This window comes from Fusarium proliferatum (assembly GCF_900067095.1).
Source record: "Fusarium proliferatum ET1 genome assembly, contig: FPRO_scaffold008, whole genome shotgun sequence".
NCBI classification, from domain to species: Eukaryota; Fungi; Ascomycota; class Sordariomycetes; order Hypocreales; family Nectriaceae; genus Fusarium; species Fusarium proliferatum.
The window spans coordinates 720,837-744,505 of record NW_022194797.1 but is presented as its reverse complement, the minus strand read 5'-3'; the positions used below and the strand labels follow the sequence as shown (position 1 = coordinate 744,505).

Here is a 23,669-nt window from a genome sequence, read left to right as displayed (position 1 = left end):
ACAGATCGGAACTCCGCATTCTGGAACTCGGGATGAAAACTGCAAAACTTGGCTTTTTGTTAGTCTCACAGAACGCGTCAACCGGCACAAGGGCCCCACGGAACGGACGAGTTTTGGAACGACCATATTGGATACCGGGTTGCAGCGTGGGGCGATCAACGGCGGAAGAGAATGTCTGTGGCGTTTAACGTGGGTGGGTTGGCTATGAATCGTGTTGTGGGTTGGTTGTTTGTACTGTACGTCAGCTTGGTGGTGGAGGTTGACACGCGGCTAGTCAGGGCGAGGTGTTTCATGAGGTGATACACGGGAGCTTCCGCCAAAACAGTCACGACAAACATTTCCTGGATGGCATCTGAAGGGCGAAACTAAATCTTTGGATTATAGCTGTTTGACATCCACAAGGGAGATGAGTGAACAGATCGAATGCAACGATGAAAGACGTTGATCTGCGATGGGATCCAGCGGGATCCTCCCTGTAAAAATGTTTCAACTCCACTGAAAACGCTTTTGACGTGCCCTGCATTAGCGCACTGGTTAGTCAGTTAGTGCGTGGACTGGAGAGCCCGATCTACGACAATCGCCACATCCCGACCTGGAGCGAGCCAGGGTTACGAAGTCAATCACAAAGCCCGGGTCCAAATATTCCGAGGAGAACAGGGAGGTTAAATACTGCCCATGGTGCTGTCCATTAACCCTTCTTTCCAATTACATCACAACGCAGCAGCCCCTCGGAATAAAAAGCAAAGATAGATCACGTAGACGTATTGAGGACGTCACTGACTGGCTACCTGCGACATTTCCAACGCATGATTGGTGAGAGAAAGTTCACGTGAGGGCTCTCCAAACCCCGCCCTTTCTTTATCATGAACGTGCTAGTCTGTACTCTCTACAGCACTCGGTTGCATTAGTAAACCTACTCACTCACTGTCGAACATGCCTCGCAGTCTGTTGCCAGGCCCGGCCCCTGAAAATCTACATGTTCTGAGCCAGAGTCCACCACTGGTCCCTAACCTGGGAAGACGCCGTAAAGCCATCACCTTAGCCTGCGAACCATGTCGGCAACGCAAGTCCCGAGTGCGCAGTTTCATGTTGTCCTAGTGTGCGAGACGATGAGTTAACAAGGTTTTCTTCTAGTGCGACGGCGCCAAACCTCGGTGCTTACAGTGCATCAGACGAAGGACCGAGTGCCACTACCGTGCTACCCTTGAAGAGCAGGGAGCGTACCAAGAGTTGTTCCGTATTCTAGCAACAAAGCCAATACATGAAGGCACTGGTATCTTGAGAAGAATCCAGAGCGGTCATGATGTTGAGTCGATACTTGACCACATTCAACGTGCAGATCTTCTAAAACAGGCACATGTTGTGCCGGATCACTATTACCAGTATGAGTTCCCTTATCGCAAAGAAATGCCTAGCTTCTTGATCCAAGAAGGGAATCAGTACCTTGATTCATGGGTGTATAAGTACTCATTGGGTGGGACGAGGACACAAGATGATGATAATCCGTCAACAGAGTATTCTATAATTTACGAGGCTCCATATCGTGCAGCCGAAATGGTTGATCCTCTCTTAGACCATATCGACGCACGGAAATGGACGTGCATCATCGATGATAACAAGTTATTACGGAAGCTACTAGAGACGTATTTCATGACAGAATACCCTTTCTACCCAGCCTTCCAAAAGAACTACTTTCTGGAAGACATGGCAGCAGGCCGAAGCAAATACTGCTCCTCTCTTTTAGTCCATGCAGTCCTTGCATCTGCTTGCGTAGGTAAGACCCCGTAGTCTACCAGGCCAGTAATTGCTAAAACGTTGTCTTCAGCACGGCTACTCTAAGATGAGTCATCGCTCCCAGTTCTGGAATCCTCGGACTCTTGGGTATCAGTTCCTTGCAGAAGCACGCCGACTATGGGAGCTGGAGATTGGCAATGCTCGACTTACGAATATCCAGGCTGCGATTGTCCTATCGATTGTGCATGATGCCAATGGTAGTGATGAGGTGGGGAGATCTTATCTGACCCAGGCCGTTGCGGCTGCGCATGCAATGCATCTATTCTCTACGCCGACCACGAATAGCGATGATGTTGAGTATAATGCGAGGGCCTTCACGGCATGGGCGTTATTCGGGCTACAAGGGTATGTCCCACTTCTTTGCCCCACGACGAAGCTGACAGACAATAGCGTCCACAGCTTCCACGTGTTCAAAGCACCATTACTATCCATGCCTCCTAGCATACAGCTGTCTACTCAAGATGACTGCTATGGAGACTTCGGGCTGCGCTATCCATCAGCGAAGGGACCCTTATCGATCAACTATGCCAATACCTTTCGAACATTCTCTGAGTTCCGACTTATTATGAACGATGTTGCTGCTGTGTTTTTCTCGGGTTTCAAGAATACTCCAGACACCATTGTGGACAGAATCAAAGGTTTCTGTATCCGTCTTGACAGCTGGTATCGAAATCTTCCGCCAGGTCTCAGAGCAACAGAAATCACTTTTCCCTGGCAGCTCAAGCTCCAGTAAGTTTTATCAACCGTTGAGCCCTTGACCTATGCTAAATCTCTTCAGTATTCACTACTACAACCTTACTGTATATCTCCTGGAGACACTGTGCATGACAACAGCTCCCGCACTGGTTGATGAAAGCGTCCAGAAGGTTTTGAGCGACGCCAAGATAAAGATGGAGACGTTGCTACGCTTATACTATCAGCGGCACGGATTCGAGTCTTACGACATATTCATCATAATCCTGCTAGCCTTTGTAGGCTTCATGCACGCAAAGAACTTGGAGAACTCTGAGATGGCAGATCTCGAAAGCCGAAGATCGACTGTCGTCCTTGTTCTTAAAGGTCTGGGAGACCAAAGCATCAACTGTTATGTGGCCAAAGTAGTGCTTCGTCTACTAAAGGGCAGCATTGGAAGTGAAAACAGCTTTCTTTTAAAAGAGGTGGATATTGTAGAGGAAGGGGGTGAGGAAGAGAGGGCAATGGAGGAGCAGGTGAATTCATCTTGGCCCATTGACCTGGAGTGGATCGACGTTGATCCAGAGAAAAATAGATTAGACAATGTCATCAGGAAGACAAAGGAGCTAGAATTCTGAAGATACAATTCCAATAGAATCATCTTATGTTTAGAGCTCAGCTAGGTTGGTAGCTAATTGCCTCTTACGATGCAAACATGACCCCAACGATCTCGATGCTCGTTATTTTTGTTACACTACCGTCGTCAAAGCCGTGCGCGCCGTTTCTTTGAGCGCACCTCTCAGTGCAAGCCATGCGATAGGCCATCAGCCGGGGTCCTTCAACATCAGCCACGTCGGAACTAGTTATGTCCCCCTTACTAGCATTCTGCATGTTCAACGCCTGCAAGAACGCCAACAACAATCGGCAGAGGCGTACAGTGGACATTCTGCTGGAGCAAGATACCGTAAAGTCTCTGCTTGCGGACAAGAAGGCTTCCGACGGAGACTTTGGTCTTGGGGATTAATTGATTTGATCATCCGGGAGTTGGAAATGCCGCGGACTATGAAGGCTGTTGACATTACGTCCGAGCATTTCCCTGGTTTGCTGCAAATAGTCTGAATGGTATTTGGATCAAGACGAATGCTTATCCAATTACGAATCAAAAATAACTGTCTATCCGCTCACCTATCTTCAAAAGACGAATTAGACATGCAAGCCGAAACTCTATCGGATCAAATCCCATCTTAAACTTATAAAACCCGTAAATATCTACAGGGCACCACGAGCTGCCTTTCCGAGTAATTCGCCCTAGGCTTGCCTTCAGGGAGCAAGAAAACACCGGTCCTTGATATAGGGTGTCAAAATAAACCTGACAAAGAGTCCCCTAAGCTTAGGCTAGATTTACCTAAAAATCTTTATCACTTAGGGTCAAGGTCCTAAGTTTTCTTTCCTCCCTAAGGCTCGGCTCACCACCCGGACCCTCCATCTCCACAACAGAAGGGGTCCAAGCATTAACAAGGCGTTTTAAGATGGTAATTACAATCGCTACTATTGGCTCATCTCCGGACCTGCATCTTTCGTCCGAGTCGCGCGGCGATTTTGCACCAATCTCGCGACTCCAAATCAACGGCTTCGTCCTGTTTCTGCAAGTTCGTCCGTGAGCCTCGGCATTGACCGTCATAAATTGGAGGGAGCTAAAATAGAATGTGAAAGATGATCGTCGCTCAGGGGAAGGTGGATGTTGATAAAATGTCGTCAAGAGACTGACCTTGCTTGTGATTTTGGTTCTGTATCCTTTGAGCTTTGTTGGAAGATATCACGATGCTTTTTAACGTTGCCTTCTTTTGCTCTGCAGCTCTGGCTGTTAGCGCCAGCAATGAGTGGCGAGCGCCTACTGCGTCCGATCGTAGGTCCTATCATAACGATAAGTAGACCATGGCTAATGATTACAGGCCGAAGCCCTTGCCCCATGGTTAACGCTGTCGCCAATCACGGATATCTCCCTCGCGACGGCCTCCATATCTCGCTTGAAGATCTGATCGTCGCCTTCACCGACGCCATCAACCTCGACCCAGCTGCGACAACCCTTGTTGGCACAAAGGCTCTTACCACTGGAAATAACGGAACCTTCAACCTCGATGACCTGAACAAGCATGGAGGTGCGTGTCCTACGGAGATCACGACGTCACAAGCTAATCGAAGTAGTCATCGAGCACGACGGCAGTCTGAGCCGCGCCGACATCTTCTTCGGCGACAACCACAGCTTCAATGAGACCATCTGGGCCGCCACTGCCTCTCACTTCACCGAGCCAACCATCTCAATTGTGACCGCCGCCAAGGCTCGCAAGGATCGCCTCAAGGCTGCTGAAGCTGCTAACCCAGATTTCTCGCTGCCTGCCGATCTCCAGCAGTTCAGCTTCATCGAGACTGCACTTTACCTGTCTGTCTTTGGAAACTTGAACGATGGAAATGCCAAGACTGAATGGGTCAAGACACTGTTCCGTCAGTACGCCCGTTGAGTAGATCGTAATAATGCTGACGTTGTGCAGAGGAGGAACGCCTACCTTTCGAGGAGGGATTTAAGAGATCTGACGACGTGATCACTGCTGCTGGTATCCTTGGTCTCGTTGCCAAGGTCGCTGTTGCTAGCATCTAAGCAGATGCAGCATGGTTAGATATTGATAGCAAATCACTGAGTATGTCAGCTACCTCTGGCATGTGCCTTTCCTTTGTACTGTTGTGACGGCAGAATAGCTCGGCTTTTAGCTTATGACCGACATTTTGATGAGAAGTGACTCGATTTAATGATAATTCCATGCTATTGCCGAAAAGCAAGTCCTTGTTCAATCAGAGTGACCAGAAAACGCCATGTCACTCAGCTATGCAGCTTACGAGTTGCATTTTCATGTAAGCCCTAGCAAACCACGCAGATTAGATCTGCACACAAGGTAAAGAAATGTTGAGATCTGTTCTCATCAAAAATTCGTCCGTGAATCACAGGAGCCTTTTCCTTAATCTTGGTAAAACAAGTTCAGCCAAGCCCACAATCAACATGCCCTCAATCACCGCCGTAACAATCTTCATCTTCGGCCTCAGCGCCTTCAATCACGGCGTCAGCAATCTCATCTCCCCTCGCAAGGCTCTCGCGGCAAAGCAGCTCCAAGACTCAGCCCTCCCCGCACTCAACGGATTTTCAGTCGCTATTATCGGCATCGGCATCTACTACATGCTGGCTGCCTACCAAGAGAATCGCGGCTTTTTTACTCTCACCTTGGCACGATTTATTTCGGCCAGAATCTTTTGGTTGCAAGGACCTGCTTGGAGAGTAATTGCGACGTGGGAGGCATTTTCGGCTGCACTTACGGCTGTCGCTCTAGCTTATGAGGAATACCAGGGAATGTATGCATAATGGCTGAGTAAAATGGGGTTAGACGAAGATTTTGAGTATAGAGAGCCTGTGTTCGAATTTGTGAAGTTTGGGTTTAAGCAAATATCTGGGCTTAAGCTTGTATTTAAATGTTTACATCATGTAGTGAAATAGACCTGGGTGACAAGCCTCAGAGAGCAAAAACACCTCTGACCCTCGGCTTAAGTACTAAAAAATGAGTCTTCCAAAAGTCTACATTCTACTAGTTGGGGTACAGGTCTTGAGTTTACCCTGCCTAGGGAAGGAAAGAACACTTAGGACCTTTATGAAAAGGGATGAAAATATTTTAGAGAACTCTTTGCTAAGTTTATTTTAACATTCTACATTAAGGACTGGTGCTTTCTTGCTCCCCAAGGTGATGCGTCACCAGCCCCCATATAATGTTTCAACTGAAGCAAAGCTTAACCTCTGAAGGTTTTCATGGAGCCAAACAGGTTCAAGTAAACACAAATCTTAATCAATAAGGCTTTGAAAGTTAATTTGTTCGCCGAGTGACTCTGACTGCCTCGTAACTATGTAAGGGCTACTGCCCTACTGAAAGACCGTGCCAACCTGTCGACACGGACAAGAGACGCTGCTTATAGTCCCCAATGGAAGTTTGAGCACGTCTAACCGTCCCATTTCGCCCTACCGGAAAACTAAAACACTTCTCAATCATGCAACTGCAAGATATTCCTCTAGAGCTACGCCAGGCCATATTTGAGTTTGTCCTCAAAGCTCCAGTGGCACCATTAAGTCCCTCAGAGAGCCAGCATGGTCGAGATCAGCTCTTTCACTCTCTTCGAGATATGAAACGCAGATGGAGTCCTGTGGCGTTTGGCAGCAGGCGCCCAGGAACAAATCGTTAAGCCTGCTCCTGGTCAGCAAAAGGTTCTACGTCGAGGTACAGGATATCTTCAGACGTCTTCCAAATAACTACCACGTCGATATCATGTTAGTGAAGAACTATGGGTTCTGGCCTACGTGGTATATTGCAAAGCGACCGACATCACGCTACATCGACAAAGTAACATCGAGTATCCGCATCTTGAGCCAACCGACGACCTCGACGATCGTTTCAAAGACAGCTTGAGCTTCTCAGGTGGAGATGCAGGACCCGGAGGCGCCGTTTGGGCCATTTACGAACTGCTCGTAAGCTTGATTCAGCATGAACCTGGATACCTCGGTCTCCAGAATAACCAGCGCTTCGTCATCAACGAAATCGAGGTGAATGTCGTCGCTCCAACAGACGGCGCCGCTCACACCAAGCTCTCTTGCAGGGATAACGACTACCCCTGGTGGCTTCGCTGGAGTTGTATCGAATGCGCAAAGGACCTGGTACCTGAGGAGCGACTCGCCAACTTCATGACTTCTCATTTGGACGCCGTTTTCAGTGTAAGAGCTGATACCATGCCATACTGTCAAGTATTGTACGATCACATCATAGAAAGTATCACCTTTCAGCTCAACGGACAGGAGTGGCAGAAGAGGCGAATAGACGAGTATCTAGAGAAATCCCATCCCTCGACGTGGCCGCAAGATTATAGAAATGGTTGGTGCCGCAAGACCTTGAAGACAAGACAACGGATACGGATGATTCGTAGGAGACGAGAGAAGGTGAGGAAAGGTCTGGAGCTGGACGATAAGCAACCCAAATAGGTTTCATCTCCTACAGGGAGTGAGTAATGAAATATTCCTGGAAATCATCTGATGGACGTTATTGACGGATGATATGAGAATAGACACCTGACAATATAGACATGTTCAACACAGCAACGAGTCCTATTCCAGGTCAAATCTTGCAGAGATAGGGCGGATCGAACTTTTTGCAAGATCTAGTTATATACAAGATACTTCTAATTGACGTTCCATTGTGGAGATCTTTACCTGATCAGTTTCGGACTTAACGGCTGAGAGAGTCATCATCAAAGTAACAGCATGACGTATTCGACCCGATATTTAAATAAACAGACAGAAGACCACCATCCGACAACAACTTTAACAAGAAACATCCTCAACTCACAAAATGGCGCCTTCAGGTCTCGCAATCATCATTGGCGCCGGTCCAACAAGCGGCCGCGGCATCGCTCGCGTTCTCGCCCGTAATGATGGCGGTAATCTCGCTGTCGCCCTCTTGGCCCGCAACCCCAACAACCTCAACAGTCTACGCGACTCACTCCGTAAAGAAACCAATGGAGTTCTCCATTCTTTCCCTACAGACACTCAGCCGGAGAACCTACGCAAGGCGTTCAAAGACATCGCCAATCACCCCGACTTCAAGGATCTCAAGCTAAACCTGGCGATTTATCACGTCAAGCACGCCAGCAAGAAGCCGTTCCTCGAAGAAACGCCCGAGGAGTTCAACGAAAGCATGCAGGTATACACAATCGGTGCAGTAGTCTTTGCACAAGAAGCTCTCAAGCTCATGTACGAGCAAAACGGCGGCCAGACCCTTCTCGCCGATACAAATGGTGTCAAGAAGGGTACTATTATCTTCACTGGCACCCTCGGCGCCATGCGTACAAACACTGGCTATGCAGCTTATGGAGCGACTCGCGCCTCTGCTAGAATGGTCGCGCAGGCTATCGCGAAAGAGCATAGCAAGTTTGGTGTCCAGTGCGTTCATGCTATTGCGAATGGAAGGATCACGGATGAGGATACTGAAGAGACGAGAACTGGAAAGCATATGAGAGCTGAGGACGTTGGACAGACTTACTTATGGCTTTCGCAGCAGCCGAGTTCGCTTTGGGTCCATGAGCTGGATTTGAGGCCAGCGCAGGAGTCATTCTAGGATGTTGAAGTTGCGGATATGTCAAAATCATGATGGGTTTAGTGCACTCCTGAATCAGAAATATGCAGTTGACTAATATGTGATTTGTGATTTATGAAATGAGGCTATTGGGATGGCGATAGGGGTATGCATTTCCCATGAGCATCATATTATTGTCTTCCTCAACTTCTAACCTTACTAGTAATTATTTCAGTCGTACTATAGTACCGCGTAGACGAAATACTAGTACATCTCCAATCCGCCACTAGCAGACAACGCCTGTCCCGTGATCCATCTACTCTCCTCCGAGGCCAGCCAAGCAACAATCTGGGCAACATCGTCAACCTCACCCAACCTATTTCCTGCAGCCGTCTGCTTCTTCTGCATGTCAATGATCTCCTTGGGAATATTGTCCAACAAATCACTTTGAACAGGTCCAGGATTAACCGCATTGACCGTATGGCCCTCCTCACCCAGCTCAGCTGCCCATGAGCGCGTAAGTCCTTCGAGTGCAGCTTTGGAAGCGCAGTATAGAGAGAGGTTCTTGAAACCGCATCGGGCACCTACGGAGGATATGTTGATGATACGACCACCGCCTGACGAAGGAAGATAGGGCTTTGCTGCTTGGAGGAGGAGGAGAGGAGCGCGAACGTTGAGGTAGAAGATTGAGTCAAAGTCGGTTTTCGTGATGTCAGCATGAGATTTGACAACTTCCATTCCAGCATTATTGACAAGAATATCTATTTGAGAGCCAAATGCAGCGACTGCTTGTCGGACTATCTCAGCGGGAGATGACTCGTCCTTGAGATCTGCTTTAACACCAATACACTCTGATGGTGGATCGAACAATGCCATTTTGTCGGACAACTCCTTCACCAGCTTTTCACTGCTTGGGGAAGTGTATGTAGCGACGACCTGTCATGCTCAGCAACGTTTAACGACACTTCTGGGGGATTTCTCACCTTTGCACCTCTTTTTGCAAGCTCATAAGCAAAGCCAGCACCAAGACCTCGAGAAGCGCCTGTAACGATAGCGACCTTTCCCTTGAGAGTCTGGAAGTTTCGTTGTGAATCCATGGTTATGACTGAGTGAGAATGATTGAAGAATGATCAAGTCAGCAGCAATTGGACTTCCAATTCGGCGTCCATTTATACACGGCTGACTGGAATCTTGGCATTATGATCCTTCTGGTTCCCTGTTCGCTGACTTGCTGAACGCCGATGTTAATGGGGATGTGACGCAAGTGGGCTTCGGCGATAACTTCAATGTTAACCATGATTGGTTCATTAGTGGGGGCGACATTTCGGCGTTAACACCAACAATAAACGTAGTTCTTGCTATAGCCGATGATTGTCCCAATGTACGAAACGAAAATTTTATCATCATATTTATCTATCTTTCAGTGAGATTTCTATCCGAACAATTGTAAAGAAAAAGGCATGACGAACATATTAAGGCAGAGCATACATTTGCACTCCCTATTGTCAACCCTCATCTAAGCGTTTTCACTACTCAATGGTAAGACAATCAAATAGTGATAGCCAAATAATAGCTGCTGGTATCATCATGTTTCACTCAGTCCGCGGAAGGCCAGCCCTCTGCCGGGAACGTGCAAGCTGCAGTCCCAATGATTGGGATGGACAACGATTGTGAATTAGCATGAAGCGACGATACATTAGGGATACATGTTCATTGCGAAGTGGTGAGAATGGACCCGATATCACGCCATGATATGAGTCCGAGGATTGGATTCAACAACTCGACTGCCAGGTTGGTAGCAATTACAGTAGATCGTAGATTTTAGCCGAACCGAATGCAGAACGACTGTCTTGATATTGGGTGAGCGAGTCATTAGATTTAAAGTAATCCAGTTACAAGTTTTACCCCTCTCAAATGTACGGTACGTCGGCTTTATCGCTTATACATCTTGAGCTCAAAGTATCGCAAGATAGGGAAGACAATGATAGCGAATCCGCAACCCAACCACATTCCCAAATCCGCATTAGAAGCAGCTTTAGAAACGGGTCCGATGTACCAAACCTGGGACATACCGACAATAGCACCAACCCAACCGATGATGAAGCTTGCGAGCGCAGCAAGACCGACGGGAAGATAGTTCTTGTCCTCCCAAGCAGTCCAGTCAAATCCCTGGCGACCTCGGAAGAACCAATGTTCCTCCATGACGATGCAGATCATAAGCATGACCCAGTATCCCATCAGACTGACAAAGTTCTGGAAGACGACGAACAGGCTTTCACGACCAGCCATAGCGAGGACGAGAGTGATGACAGACATGACAGTTGACCAAGCCCATCGTGGAACAGCCTTAGTATATCGGCCAAGAACCTGACATCCAAGGGAGGCAGAGTACAGGGATGGAGTGCTGTTGGCAATGACACCAAGGGCGATAACAACAGAGCAGAATTTACCAAAGCCATGAAGAGGACTATAAGCCTCAACGATGAGAGCACCAGTGCTGATGGCATTGGCATCAGACCAAGCCTTGTTATCAACAATACCAGTAGCAAGACCAATGGCGATGAGATACACAAGGGTGAAGGACACTGTCAGTCCAGTGACGGTGAGCAAGAAGACCTTGAGACGGGAAGTGCGCTCTGGGTAGTAGACATAAAAGTCGGATGCTGCAGCAGCCCATGAGTTGGGGACGTAGAAGCAGAGGGAGAAGAACGACAATCGACTGGCAGCGAGAACATTGCCAGAGACAGTAGGCTTAGCGGCGGCATTGAAGTTAGGCCCAGCGACGCCGATAAGAACAGCAAGGACAACGACCTGAGCGATCCAAGCGTATCTGTGCCGCGTCAGTACATGTGCATGCATAAGAAATGGAAGGAGATGTACCGTTCATAAGTATGGAAGATCCTCATGCCAAAGACGGCGACGATCCATGAGACGATAGCAACGACGATAACGCCAACCAAGATGGTCATGGTACCGCCGCTGACAGCTGACAAGACCTGTCCGCCGATGATGCAGTCAATGGTGGCATATCCGACCATGAGAACGATGTTGAGGAACGTTGGGAGCTTGCTTGGCCAGTAGCCCATGAAGAATCGCAGAACAACCTGGTGTAACACATGTCAGTTAACACCATCACCGATGAAACAGTGACACTCACCATGGTACGATTACCGCTCTGAGGTCCCCAAGTCGCCATATACGCTGTCGAACAAGCACCCAGAATCGTTCCAAAGACAGCAAGTAGTGCACTATCAAGAAAACCCAAGCCAAAGACCATGGGTCCAAACAGACCTGTCGCCAGGTTGTTCAGCGACAGATTGGCACTGAACCATAGCACCGCAACCTGCAAGTCAGCAGCACTAGAAGGTTCTTGACGCTCCTCTGGGAGGACACGCTCGATACCTCGGGCTTCAAGCCCGGCGAGGCCTTCGATGCGATTATTCAGCTTCTGGAAGGAGGAGAGGGAGATGCTAGGGGGGTTGGAGCTTTCATCGCCCGTAGGTGATGAGCTCACGGTCGCTGACTTCTCATGCGTGGCTTCTACCGTGTGCGTTGGGAGAGACATTATGAGGTCAATGGCCGCAATGTGGAAATTACACAGGAGGAAAGAAAAAAGGAAATGTATGCACGGCACACACAGAGTCCGTGTGGTATAGAGGTTGCGTTGCAGGAGTTGAAAAAGGGAAGGCAAACAGAGTTTGTTTTTGTCTTGCAGATACTGAACCCTTGTAAGATGTCTCGGTTGCAGTGAGCGGATGCGAGTGGGAGGCGGAATGTTACCGACCTCTCATTGACGGTAAAAAGCTCATACATGCAAGCATGCATGTATGCTTGACTCGTCCATGGTATTGGTGCTGGTAGTGGCTTGAAGCTGATAACCAGGGTTCTTCAGTCTAGGTCCGTTAGTCCATGTAGTTAATTTAGCAATGAAACCATCCCCCGTGTGCGCTAACAGAAACGGGTTTAGAAGGGAGGTAAGGATCGGTTGGAGCGGAACCGTGATGGCTACGCCGCGGAGCGGGAGGGAAGGGAGGGGAAGGGGTCTTGAATCTCCATTACGGGCACTAAAAGATATGCCGGTTTTATTCTTGGCGATAAATCACTTGGCGATGAGGGAATAAACATGTTCATAACAAAAGCAAGGTCATTGCAAATATTCATGCTAGTCTAAGTAATACACAATTGGTGAAATGGTTGGTCTATGTCTGCTTCGAGCTAACCTCCACGCTCGTAACCACTGTAATCTGCCCACTGCGAGCCCTCTCGTGCTGCTGCGTCCCACTACTAATCTTCGCTTCAGCGCGGTACGGCCGCTGCAGCAGATCCGGTCCATGCTGGTCCACCAGCTCAATTTGGCTTCCCTGCTCGGGCGAAACGTCAGTGCGCACGACGCCATCCTCATCCTCCAACTTAGACCAGATTGAAGGTTTGCCTGACAGCGGGTGAAGGCCTTGAGTTCTCCGTCGCGCTGAACCTTCAGGGTATGAACCATTACGGTAGGGAGTGTTGGGGTATGAGGAGGGGTCGGTGGAATCGCCTTTGGAGCCGAGAGCCAGACGTAGAACGGGCCAGCAGAGAGGTAGGTTGCCGACCCAGAGGGCGACGCCGCCTTCTGCCACGTACCAGTAGAGAAAGACGTAGGAATTGGGGTTGCTGAAGTTGTAGTAACGATTGAGGACAGCGGCGAGGATCTGCACAATTAGCGCATGTCAAAGAGGGGTTAGAGAAGAAGCTTACATTGAACAAACCCAGGCCAAAAACACAGCACAACCCAATCTTGCGCTTCTTGGGGAGACTGATGTTGATGACGATCGGAATCGGTAATAAGATCAACATGATGTCGCTGGCGATGTTGCAAGCCGTCGCAAAGATCATATGGTTGTAGTACGTCGCACATTGCACTGTCGTCATTAGCTCAATCCCTCCCCAGCTCTCAATCGCAGACTCACTCTTCTTGGGATTAACAGGAACAGACCAATACTCTGGCGTAGGCGAACACCAAAAGAAGACAAACATAAAGGTAACGACGATGTACGTCACCGCGCAAAACGCAGAGACGAATCGCACCGCCCATTTCTGTCTTATCGATGTGCCCTGCGTCAATCTCGCGTACAAGAATAACAGACAAGCTTTGATGGTCCATGTACAAGTGAGGGCGAATATCTCGAGAACAAAGGTCATTTTACTGCCGATAATGGCTTGTTGTCGTCCCTCGGGGGTGAGCTTCGCGGCGACATCGGCGGGCATGTAGTTGCTGCCATTCTTGGCGACTTCGTTGATCGAGACGACGACTCCTGTAAAGTTGATCTACGGCCCGAGTATCAGTAACGGATTGTTGATGAGTTTGATGGGTGAAACGCACGAGGGCAAAGACCATGAGATAATCTTCAATGGCGAGACGATTCCATTTTCTAAGTTTCATGCGTCGTGATATCCTGCAGGAACAAACATGTCAGTCAAAAAACGCCTCAAAAAGCCACGCATGGTGATGGATGGATGGCTTACAGTCGACACACAACGACAAAGAGACCCAACACCCATAGAACCCAGGACTCAACCAACAGCTTGTGCAGAAAATCCATAGCGAAAAATAAAATGAATGAATGAATGAGTGACGAACGCTGCTGTTGGCTGCTCCGGAAAGCTGAACCTAAATGTCCTCCCGAGTTCCAAGATTCGAAGCACCCCTGAGTTCTGTCCTGTCCTGTCAAACGATAAACTTTATCGCCGGCGCGGTAAAATGGCACGACGAACATGGTGGTGAACCCAAAATTACAGGAATAATCTCAGCTTGACGCGAGGAGGGCAGGGGGGGCAGAATGCAGTCTGCATGGCTAGTCGTTCCCCTGCATTTTTCCTTTTTTCCCTCTCTCTTTGCATTGCATTCATACTGGGATCAAGACGTTGGCCAGAGAGTTGCGCTTAGATCGGCACGTCAGAAAAGCATGGATTTGGAAGTCAGTTACTGGAGACGATCGAAGTGATAGGCAGTAGTTAATCGGATTCGATTCGAGTGACAGTGACGATCTTGATCTCGGTATGTACAGATTTCACCAACAGCCTCAAAAGCCACAATCAAAGGCCAACAGCCTGTTGAACAAGCTCCCGTTTCGAAGTGTACTTCCGTGGCCCTCCCACTACCCGTTAAATCCAGGCTAGACGCGGCAGATAAAGAAAGGAAAAAACCACCACCGGAAGTGGCTTGCACCTAATACTCAAAACACCCAATATTGCAAAGGAACAAACCGCTTGATAAGGTAAGTATGGTCCGAGACAATCGGCTCCCACAAACGGCGCAGCCACGCTGGCTGCGGAACGAAAAGAGAAACGAGACAGTCGAAACTCTGTCTTAGCAGATCCAATTACCGTCTAAATCCTCCAGGATCCGGTGCCCGGCCCGCCTCCGACCCCTGCGCGGGCCGTGGGGGGTGATCCCGGCTCGGCGAAAGCTTAGAGTTTTCTTGTCATACGATGGTGGGCGGGCTAAAAGCTAATCTGCCCCGTTTTCACTAACGTAGTAGAGATCTAGAAGGGACCTTTTTGGGGGCATGTTTAATGCTTGGGTGCACGCGCGGCAGTTGAGATGGTGATGGATAACTGTTACGTTGGGGGTTCAAAGTATGTCGGATTGCGTGATTCTTTGGGTTAGTAATTCGCAGCTAATAAATCGAGGGACCCTTTTCTAATTAATATTGCTCGTGTAATGATCGTGGCTCGTGGATTGGATCCTGGTGCTTTCTTACAGGAGCCAATCATTTACGTATCCAAAGAGGAAGCTAACAACCAACGGAATATTCCATCGAGTCGGGAGACTCGTAAATGCAGATAACGCCTCATGAACCTAGTAGACTTATACCAGAACAAAAAAAAGCAGCCAGGGTTCTCGGTTCTGTCGGATCTCGTTCTGCAGAATCGCTTGGCGCTGTTATCTCTTTACCCCGTACCAAGAAATCAGCACATCCCCCCAAAGCTCACTCACTGTAGGGGTTTAATTGGCTCGTCTAGCAGCGGGGGTTGTTTCCGCGCTTTTTTCCGAAATCTTCAGCAATCTTCCCGCTCTCACAAGAGGCGTTATAACTGTCTCACTTGCTTGGTACAGTAGCACCGCACGATTCTACACTAAAAAGGATAACCACCAAAATTAATCATCAACCATGCCCGTCAACCCCTCTCTTCGCACTGTTGACCAGTTCACGCAACTCGTCTTTGACTTTGTCGTCATTGGCGGCGGCACAGCTGGACTAGCGGTGGCAGCGCGTCTTGCTGAATCCGACCCATCATACACCGTCGGCGTTATCGAAGCAGGCGGTCTTGTACAGAATGATCCTGATATTGATATCCCGGGCCACTACGGTAGGAACCTTGGAGGGAGCTACGATTGGCACTTGGAGACGCTGCCTCAGGAGGGTCTCGGGGGAAGAACGCTTCCGTGGCCGAGGGGGAAGTGTGTCGGCGGCACAAGCGCCCTGAACTACATGGCATGGAATCGCGCTAGCAGGGATGATTACGATGCCTGGGAAGCTTTGGGTAATCAAGGTTGGGGCTGGGATTCTCTCCTGTGAGTTTATGCTTGTTTTATTGGATGCGATGCCGAAGCTGATTCGTTTCCGTTATGTAAAGGCCCTTCTTCAAACGCTCTGAGACATTCCATCCTCCTAGTGAGAAGCTCCAGCGCGAGTTTGAGATTGCTCATGATGCAGAGACCTTTGGTGATTCAGGTCCCATTCACATCTCCTACCCAACCTCGTATTCACCATCGCACGCGTTATGGCACAAGACGCTTAATGCGCTTGGTGTAGAGACTAACATATCCCACGTCGGAGGCTCAAACGTCGGCGTTTGGACATGCGTCAACGCCGTTGAGCCGAGCGCCGCCCGAAGATCCTACTCGATAGACTACGCCACTGGATCGCGTAACCTGCACATCCTTACCAACGCCACGGTTGACGAGATTCTCATTAACCAAGCCCTCGTAGCCACTGGTGTGCGCTTCACCCACGGTGGCGTCGAGTATGATGTTTCAGCTAGACGCGAGGTTATCCTCTCAGCCGGGAGTGTCAAGTCACCGCAGATCCTTGAGCTTTCGGGTATAGGAAATCCCAGCGTACTAGGTAATGCTGGTGTGAGCGTCAAGGTTGAGAGTCCGCAGGTGGGGGAGAATCTGCAGGAGCATATTAGTGAGTGAGAAGGTTTTTGGGATCGGCGTTTTGCTAATTTGCGTTATCTAGTGCTTGCGACGATCTTTGAGGTTGATCCATCGCTCGCTAATCGGGATGATCTTGTGAGAGATGAGAAGCTTGGTGCCGCTGCGAAAGAGGAGTACGATACAAAGGCAGGTGGGCCTTTGACCGTGTTGCCTGTGTCTCTTTGCTACGTCCCCTTCGCTCATTTCGTTCCAAAAAATACTCTTGCTGGTCTTCATGAAGATGCAGACAAGGTATCCGTGTTTGACTCGGACAAGCAGGATATTCTTCGTGAACGTCTTGATGGAAACTCCAAGTTGGGACAAATTGAGTATATCTTCGACTTAGGTAACTGGAACCCTAACTTCAAGGGTGAAGAGGGTAAGAAGTACGGTACTATGCTGCAGATCTTGCAATATCCCTTCAGTGTTGGGTCGATTCACATTCAACCAAGTGAGCACGCTACAGCTGAGGATGCACCCGCCATCGACCCAAAGTACTACGAGGGTCCCCATGGAAACCTCGATATGGAAGCTATGAAGCAGTGTCTTCAGTTCGTCGATAAGATCGTACACACAGCACCTCTGTCAAACATAATCCGCTCCTCAGCATCCCCTTCCGCAGCAGCTCTCAAGGATGACAAGCTCTTAGGAGACTGGATCACGCAAAACACTATCACTGACTGGCATCCTGTCGGAACATGCGCCATGGGCGGTCGTGCTGGTATCGAAGGCGGTGTCGTTGATGAAAGGCTTCGAGTCTATGGCGTGCATGGCCTGAGAGTTGTTGACGCAAGTGTCATGCCGCTGCAGATCAGTGCGCATATCCAAGCTACTGTCTATGCTATCGCTGAGAAGGCGGCGCATATGATTATTGAAGATGCGAGGAGTGCGGATAGGGAGGGCAGAGAGTTGCTGACGAATCAGGCTAGACTGTAGATGAAGTTAGTACAGTAGATAAGCAGTATAATATTGTCATGTGCGAGTTCTTGATATAATCTTTAAGTGAGTGTGACTTCAGTCGTTGCGAAGCCATGCTCGAACGATCGCTCCAATGGCTTCGGGCTGGTGATAAGGAGACATATGTCCCGCTTCATCAACAGCATAGAACCTCAACTGGTCATTCCCCTTCCAGAACCCTCCCTCCTTAACATTCCATCCATCAGCATCAGAAGTTAATTCGCCGTCCTTATAATACCAGGACTCAAAGCCAAGTTTCCGATAGTTATCCTGTCCATTCCATCGCTGTTGGTTCAGCATGCGCATCTGTCCGGGGGTATTACTATAAATTTCAGCGGGCTGCTCGAGTAGAGACGTGTTTGGAGTGCTTACATGATGATATCATTGTTGCCATTGATGAATAGAACTCGTATACTTGTTTCATCGAGAATCCACGTCAACTCCCGTGTAACAGGTATATGAATATTCTGCGCCATATCCCAGCGCTCATTGGTATCAAAGTCGATGAGAGAAAATGGAAAGTGGTCGAATCCAAGTCTCTCTTGGACCCATTGGCGATTCAAGAACTTCCACTCCGGTCCGTGGTCCATATTCGAGCACAACGGAGGCTTCTCACACGGGTGTCGGTCTGCCAAAAATCAGTATACTTTACACCACTCGTGATGCGATAAAAGCGGAATACTCACTGTCATAAGGATCCCATCCACCGGGTACGACGCCTTCCATAAAGTACTCCCCCAACGTCTCCTCACAAACCTCATTTGCCGCCTTACAAGTCTCAATATCATAAAAATACCGACACTGACTCCCCAATTTCTGACATTCGGGTATCGCAGCAAACATATTCTCACAGGCCGTGCGGTTCATCAAAGGATATTTCCGTCCATCGCCAGCCCAATTCTCACAAAAGAAGGTATAATATCCGATAAACTGCTGCGTCGCGTCAATATACCCATCAACAATAATCGCAGATGAGATTTTGACCCGAGGTTTGATCCCGCGCTCTGCATTTTCCCGTTCGTGAGAGACGATATGTTTCGTGTAACCGGTGACGTAGTGGCCGCCCATGGATTCACCTGTGATGTGCCATGGTTTTCCAGCGAGGTTGGGGAACACGTCGTGGGAGAATGTGGAGAGGAAGGTGTGCACATCTTTTGCGCCTTGTTCGAGACTGACGGCGATTTTGTTTCGGTCTGTAATTTTGGAGAAGCCGACGCCGACGGGTTGACTATCAAGTGTTAGTCAGAGCGGCGGTGCTGGTTTTATGACTTACTCAATGTAGACGACGTTGGCGTGGTCGATCCACGAGTATTCCGCGCGTCTTGTTGAGTTCCCATCTGCATTCACAGTACAGGGGCCACTACCCATGAACAATCCCATCTCTCCAGATGCGCCTGGTCCGCTGACGCCTGCGTTAGTTTGGTTTGGCTTGGCGAATCAATGGCGACTTACCCGCTCATCCATAGTAGCAAAGGGTCAGTCTCTGGATTATTACGGCTCTCAAAGTACCCTATGTTCAGTCAGTATACTGATATCGGCTCGGAACCGGGGTGCGGACAGAAGAACATGGACTTATCCTCCGTCACGTTAACCGTGCCAGTGAATTGACGGGCGCCCGCATCGCAGAGGTTAGAAGATTGTTCACGGACAGTGAAAGCAGGTTTGGTTACTGATTCATCTGCCAACGGCTTTTGATCTTGGGCGGCGACATGGCTAATCGTCGCGAGGAGCGACCCTGCAACTGCAACTGGACCAAGCCACATCGCGATTTGGTGTTGAGATGGTGAACTTTGATGGCGCTTGAGAGAATTACTAATGCTGACCTTGGCCAATCAATCTTTCTCTGGCCATGGTGGGGCTGGCCAGGTTGGTTGCAGATAAGGATAAGATAAGGACTTATGACCGATTCCTACCCTGGATGGTTGTGTTTATGTGCTGCGGCGCGATTTGAGCATCGAAATTTGCAAAAGAAGCTATCTCAAAAGAGAGAGATCTTTTCTAAATTAACTCTAATCTGATGTGCTAGTATTTCTGTTCCTCCTGGGAGAATGCGTGGTTTGTTGGGTTGGTATATGCGCAAGGTCGTTTAGATAACGTCTCAAAAAGCTGAGAACGACACTTTTACCCTCAACCTAACTCCAGTCTTGAAATGTATCCCCACTTTGCGCAGGGCAGGCAGCTATGAAAACTCCGCTAGATGGAGGAGATTAGTTATGATGTCACTATCAAAGCGAAAGCGAGCATTTGTCTAGGGCATAGTGAGAAGAAGTGACTGCTCACAGGGCTAGATGCTTCTAGCGCGACGCGACGTAACGACAAGCGCGGTCTAGACTGACATTCAACTCACCAAATCTGGTGTTCGGTGCTCACTGCTCAGTCTCCCTGAGGCAAACTGCTCTCGTGTTTTTCACTGGAAAAGAAATAAGTAAACAGACCATGAGGGAATAGAACCGCGTTTGGACTACCAGCTTGTTTCCTCAAAACCCAATACCAAATCAATAGGTTTCCAGCCAGCAAACTAAGATCGTCGCCGTGAGCTTTGTCTCCGAAATCTAAGACAAGAGCGAAGGAGACGAAAACACAAGCGGAAAATAAGCAGTGGATGAGATCAAGATCTTTCCCGCCTCTCCCAGAATACCAAACAACTTGCCACTTCTTCCTCCGTTTCCTATCTAAATTCCGACATATCAAACGCCACTCCAGTAAACACCGCCCCAAGCTGTGACTCAAATCCAGCCCATCCTCACACTCCGGAACCTCAGTAAATTTCTCGAGCGGATGATTGGCCACCACAGCTAGGGCCTGTCTCACAAAGTTACACCAAACGAAAATATCGAAATGACGACTACAATGTTTTGCCCAATTTCCCGCATTTCACCTCTACCGCCATTTTTCTCTCCAGGAAAAGGAACTCATTTTCCATTTTATTGCCATGAGCCGCTCGTTCATGTTGAGCAGTGGTGGGATGTGAGAAGTGACCGACACTGCTGCCAAACGTCTTTGACCGGGGTTAGTCACACTGCGGAAGCGCCTTTGTTGACACCTCATCAGACAGGCAGAACTCTGCACCTGCATCACACTTCTTTGTTCACTTCTGTCATCACTCACTTTATAGCGCGATTCTACCGCTTGACTATGCTAATATTCCTCTTCCTCTCGCTTATATCCCATCTCTCTCTCTCTCAACTAAACTCAACTTCTCCTTTTGGCAATCCTGCCTTGGATAGCAAACTTTTGATCCATTTTTGCCTCAATAATCGCGACACAGCAATCTCAATAGTAATGTCTAAAAAAGGTGAGATCACCGCTCGGACTGATTTATAATCCTTTTAATGACTCTTCTCAGTCATCGAGCCATATCTTTCTCTCATGGCCACGCCAGAGGAAGAATGTATGTTGACTCCACCTCAACGTGTCAACTTTTGCTCACAAATCAAAGTCGCAGAAGACTATGACGATTTGATTTTCATCGGCGCCTACGACATCCAAATAGAATCTCACATAGAGAACAAGAAAACAAGCGACGTCTCTTTCCGGATAAAATTCAAGTTCAGCTCAACCGACACCTGGTCTCGCGGCTGGGCCGAAGAAATCGATCTTCACAAATACTATCAGGACATCGTCCTCAACTACTGGCGCAGCATCGGCGGGCGGTGCGAAGCCACGGGGTTCAAGATGTACAAAATACTCAGAATCATAGCGGAGGAGAAGAACAAGTATCGCGTGCAGTGGGTTGGCTATAATGCGGAGGAGGATACAAATCTGGAGCCCAAGAAGAAGGTCTGGAGCATCGCGCCTAAAGCCGTGCTTGCGTGGAAGACTCGCGTGGTGGAATAGGTTGCACGGCGTCGGGCATGAAGGGGCAAAAAAGTGTTTTTTTTGTTGTGATTGGTGGCGCCAGGATACACAGCGTTGACTTTTTTTGAGCGGGCGTTTGGTAATTTGTCATGTTGGAAACATCATACCCATAGCGTGTTTTTTCTCTTTTGTTTTTACAGCCCTGCGCAAGCAAAATTTAGGTGCATCAATATAAATTCCAGAGCTAAGCAATGGCGCTCTTGAATATTCAATTCACATCTCAGTTACTCTCTTGCTGATCATTCTGTCCCCTCGTGATTTCCACCAATACCTCTTCTTGCTTCCTTGCTGTATCTGCCAACTCCTGCGACAGTTTGCGCAATGATGCCAAATCGATCTCAAACTGGGTCAAAGCCTTGCGATATTCCGCAGAAATGTGGAACATATCTTGATCTGATTGCCGATTACTCAGCCTGCGTCGCGCTTCAGCCACCAACGACTGGAGTCTATCAACCATCTCGTTATGTTTCGATTCTACACCCTTTTTCCTCGCATATTGACCCAAGAACAACGTATTGAAATTGATGAGCCTTTCTAGTAGTGCGGAAGCGGATCTGGTGGTTTGTGGCTGGATTGGGTTGGCCCTGGTAGTGTCGGTTTGAAGGCATGGTTTGTTGATGTACTGAATGGACTTGCAGAGGTTTGTGATTGAATATTTTTTGATGTATCTTTGTTATCGAGACACTTGGGATGTTAGACCTGGTTAGGTCTTTTATCTATCCAACGGCTTGGAGCCAGAACAGTGTTGACAATCATGCATGTTGTCAGCACCGTCATGCAGCAGTTACTCACTCTTGTCATACAACGTGTATCATTGTCCTCTTTATCGAAAACTCATTACGGAAATCAAGTCTCGCATAATATCACCCGAGAACTCGATAGGCCGTATGCCCCAAAGAAGTATTACTGTTGATCAATCTCGTCATTGTCTTCACACAAAGCTCAGAGTCACAAAGCCGACACATTGCCAGACTCCGCGCCAAGGGAGGGTATGTCACTGCACCCTGCCCGTCAACAGCGCAGTGGCATACGAGAGAAATCTCAGACACAGAAGTGATTGCTTGCACGCGAGGACAAGCATCTGTGAACAAGCTACGATAGAGAGAGTGACGGGAATGACTGCACGTCAAATGAAATTCATCACTGCGCATGCTGTGAGTGATTGAGACCATTTGCGCTGCAACTAGCAAGTGCATAAAACGCATAAGGCATCCCGAGTTTTCTCAGTCAGTTGTCAACCAAAGATACAAACACCTCCAAAGACAAATATTTACTCATCTCTACAATCACGGAATTCACCAATACACCATGCCTTCGCGTCGCCACCGTAAGGAATCCAATGATCCACAACTCAGTGGCCCACGCAGCAACACAGAAGGCCCAAACCAACAGGAAATCAAGAATCTGAGTGAAAGACTGGCTGCTATACGGCTGGAGATAGAGCAGACGTTCCTCTTGAAAGAAGAGAGGGTGAAAAGAGCGAAAAGTCAATGGCAGCGAATAGAGCGCATGGAACGCGAGAGACAGCCAAAGGAGGAAATAGAGAAGGAGAAGAAAGAATTGAAATACAGGGTTGCTGATATGGAAGGGATCATAAAGGTGTTGGAACAAACTAGAGTTGGGGAGGAGGAGATATTTTTGAAGAGATGGCATCTTCAGCATAATGAGTGAGGGATTCGGAGAACGGGACAACAAGGAAGACACACACTGGGATCACTTGACTCTATCCCTGTTAGATGCCAATAATAATTTGATGGGATTTTGGGACGATTATTCATATGATATTGTCTTCAAATGGCAATGTAGTGACTGCCTCTCGGATCCCTGACACCACACAAGCGAACAAGGGACACGAAATGGAAATGGTTGAATAAAGGAGGAAATTAGGTGGCGAAGGAAATGAACCTCGACAGGATGATAACAGCAAAACTTGCAATTAACAGAACTTAGTTCATGCCTTTGTGATTAAGTCTCCGTCATTCGCAGCTGAGTCTCGCGGCGGTAGATGGCTGATAATTATAGGTTTAGCTTCCCAAAGAATCTAGTGC

General features: G+C 48.5%; 12 protein-coding genes across 12 annotated transcripts; 8 read left to right on the top strand and 4 right to left on the bottom strand.

Annotated features, from left to right (window-relative positions):
- Positions 1–1,052: 1,052 nt before the first annotated feature.
- Positions 1,053–3,104, top strand: FPRO_13975 (uncharacterized protein; the record flags this gene model as incomplete). Its single annotated transcript, XM_031218950.1, has 5 exons — positions 1,053–1,099; positions 1,173–1,770; positions 1,826–2,139; positions 2,185–2,523; positions 2,573–3,104. 5 exons carry the CDS (start codon positions 1,053–1,055, stop codon positions 3,102–3,104), a joined length of 1,830 nt encoding a protein of 609 aa, XP_031084757.1.
- Positions 3,105–4,287: 1,183 nt separating this feature from the next.
- FPRO_13974 (uncharacterized protein) lies at positions 4,288–5,122 on the top strand (the record flags this gene model as incomplete). The annotated part of the gene is made up of 4 exons (XM_031218949.1): positions 4,288–4,372; positions 4,419–4,625; positions 4,672–4,968; positions 5,016–5,122. 4 exons carry the CDS (start codon positions 4,288–4,290, stop codon positions 5,120–5,122), a joined length of 696 nt encoding a protein of 231 aa, XP_031084756.1.
- A 396-nt stretch (positions 5,123–5,518) lies between these two features.
- Positions 5,519–5,875, top strand: FPRO_13973 (uncharacterized protein; the record flags this gene model as incomplete). Its single annotated transcript, XM_031218947.1, has 1 exon — positions 5,519–5,875. The coding sequence occupies one exon, from the start codon at positions 5,519–5,521 to the stop codon at positions 5,873–5,875; it is 357 nt and encodes a 118-aa protein (XP_031084755.1).
- Positions 5,876–6,692: 817 nt separating this feature from the next.
- On the top strand, positions 6,693–7,531 carry FPRO_13972 (uncharacterized protein; the record flags this gene model as incomplete). Its single annotated transcript, XM_031218946.1, is given in 2 exon segments — positions 6,693–6,826; positions 6,832–7,531. Coding segments are annotated over 2 exon segments (834 nt in total).
- Positions 7,532–7,898: 367 nt separating this feature from the next.
- Positions 7,899–8,663, top strand: FPRO_13971 (uncharacterized protein; the record flags this gene model as incomplete). The annotated part of the gene is made up of 1 exon (XM_031218945.1): positions 7,899–8,663. The coding sequence occupies one exon, from the start codon at positions 7,899–7,901 to the stop codon at positions 8,661–8,663; it is 765 nt and encodes a 254-aa protein (XP_031084753.1).
- A 222-nt stretch (positions 8,664–8,885) lies between these two features.
- On the bottom strand, positions 8,886–9,718 carry FPRO_13970 (uncharacterized protein; the record flags this gene model as incomplete). The annotated part of the gene is made up of 2 exons (XM_031218944.1): positions 8,886–9,557; positions 9,605–9,718. 2 exons carry the CDS (start codon positions 9,716–9,718, stop codon positions 8,886–8,888), a joined length of 786 nt encoding a protein of 261 aa, XP_031084752.1.
- Positions 9,719–10,553: 835 nt separating this feature from the next.
- Positions 10,554–12,186, bottom strand: FPRO_13969 (uncharacterized protein; the record flags this gene model as incomplete). Its single annotated transcript, XM_031218943.1, has 3 exons — positions 10,554–11,451; positions 11,502–11,725; positions 11,779–12,186. 3 exons carry the CDS (start codon positions 12,184–12,186, stop codon positions 10,554–10,556), a joined length of 1,530 nt encoding a protein of 509 aa, XP_031084751.1.
- A 634-nt stretch (positions 12,187–12,820) lies between these two features.
- FPRO_13968 (uncharacterized protein) lies at positions 12,821–14,203 on the bottom strand (the record flags this gene model as incomplete). The annotated part of the gene is made up of 5 exons (XM_031218942.1): positions 12,821–13,312; positions 13,359–13,522; positions 13,571–13,928; positions 13,984–14,056; positions 14,127–14,203. The coding sequence occupies 5 exons, from the start codon at positions 14,201–14,203 to the stop codon at positions 12,821–12,823; spliced, it is 1,164 nt and encodes a 387-aa protein (XP_031084750.1).
- Positions 14,204–15,775: 1,572 nt separating this feature from the next.
- On the top strand, positions 15,776–17,742 carry FPRO_13967 (uncharacterized protein; the record flags this gene model as incomplete). Its single annotated transcript, XM_031218941.1, has 3 exons — positions 15,776–16,179; positions 16,242–16,798; positions 16,850–17,742. 3 exons carry the CDS (start codon positions 15,776–15,778, stop codon positions 17,740–17,742), a joined length of 1,854 nt encoding a protein of 617 aa, XP_031084749.1.
- Positions 17,743–17,820: 78 nt separating this feature from the next.
- On the bottom strand, positions 17,821–19,526 carry FPRO_13966 (uncharacterized protein; the record flags this gene model as incomplete). Its single annotated transcript, XM_031218940.1, has 6 exons — positions 17,821–18,085; positions 18,136–18,391; positions 18,450–18,991; positions 19,037–19,165; positions 19,216–19,273; positions 19,322–19,526. 6 exons carry the CDS (start codon positions 19,524–19,526, stop codon positions 17,821–17,823), a joined length of 1,455 nt encoding a protein of 484 aa, XP_031084748.1.
- Positions 19,527–21,045: 1,519 nt separating this feature from the next.
- On the top strand, positions 21,046–21,600 carry FPRO_13965 (uncharacterized protein; the record flags this gene model as incomplete). The annotated part of the gene is made up of 2 exons (XM_031218939.1): positions 21,046–21,058; positions 21,110–21,600. The coding sequence occupies 2 exons, from the start codon at positions 21,046–21,048 to the stop codon at positions 21,598–21,600; spliced, it is 504 nt and encodes a 167-aa protein (XP_031084747.1).
- Positions 21,601–22,929: 1,329 nt separating this feature from the next.
- FPRO_13964 (uncharacterized protein) lies at positions 22,930–23,292 on the top strand (the record flags this gene model as incomplete). The annotated part of the gene is made up of 1 exon (XM_031218938.1): positions 22,930–23,292. The coding sequence occupies one exon, from the start codon at positions 22,930–22,932 to the stop codon at positions 23,290–23,292; it is 363 nt and encodes a 120-aa protein (XP_031084746.1).
- Positions 23,293–23,669: the final 377 nt, after the last annotated feature.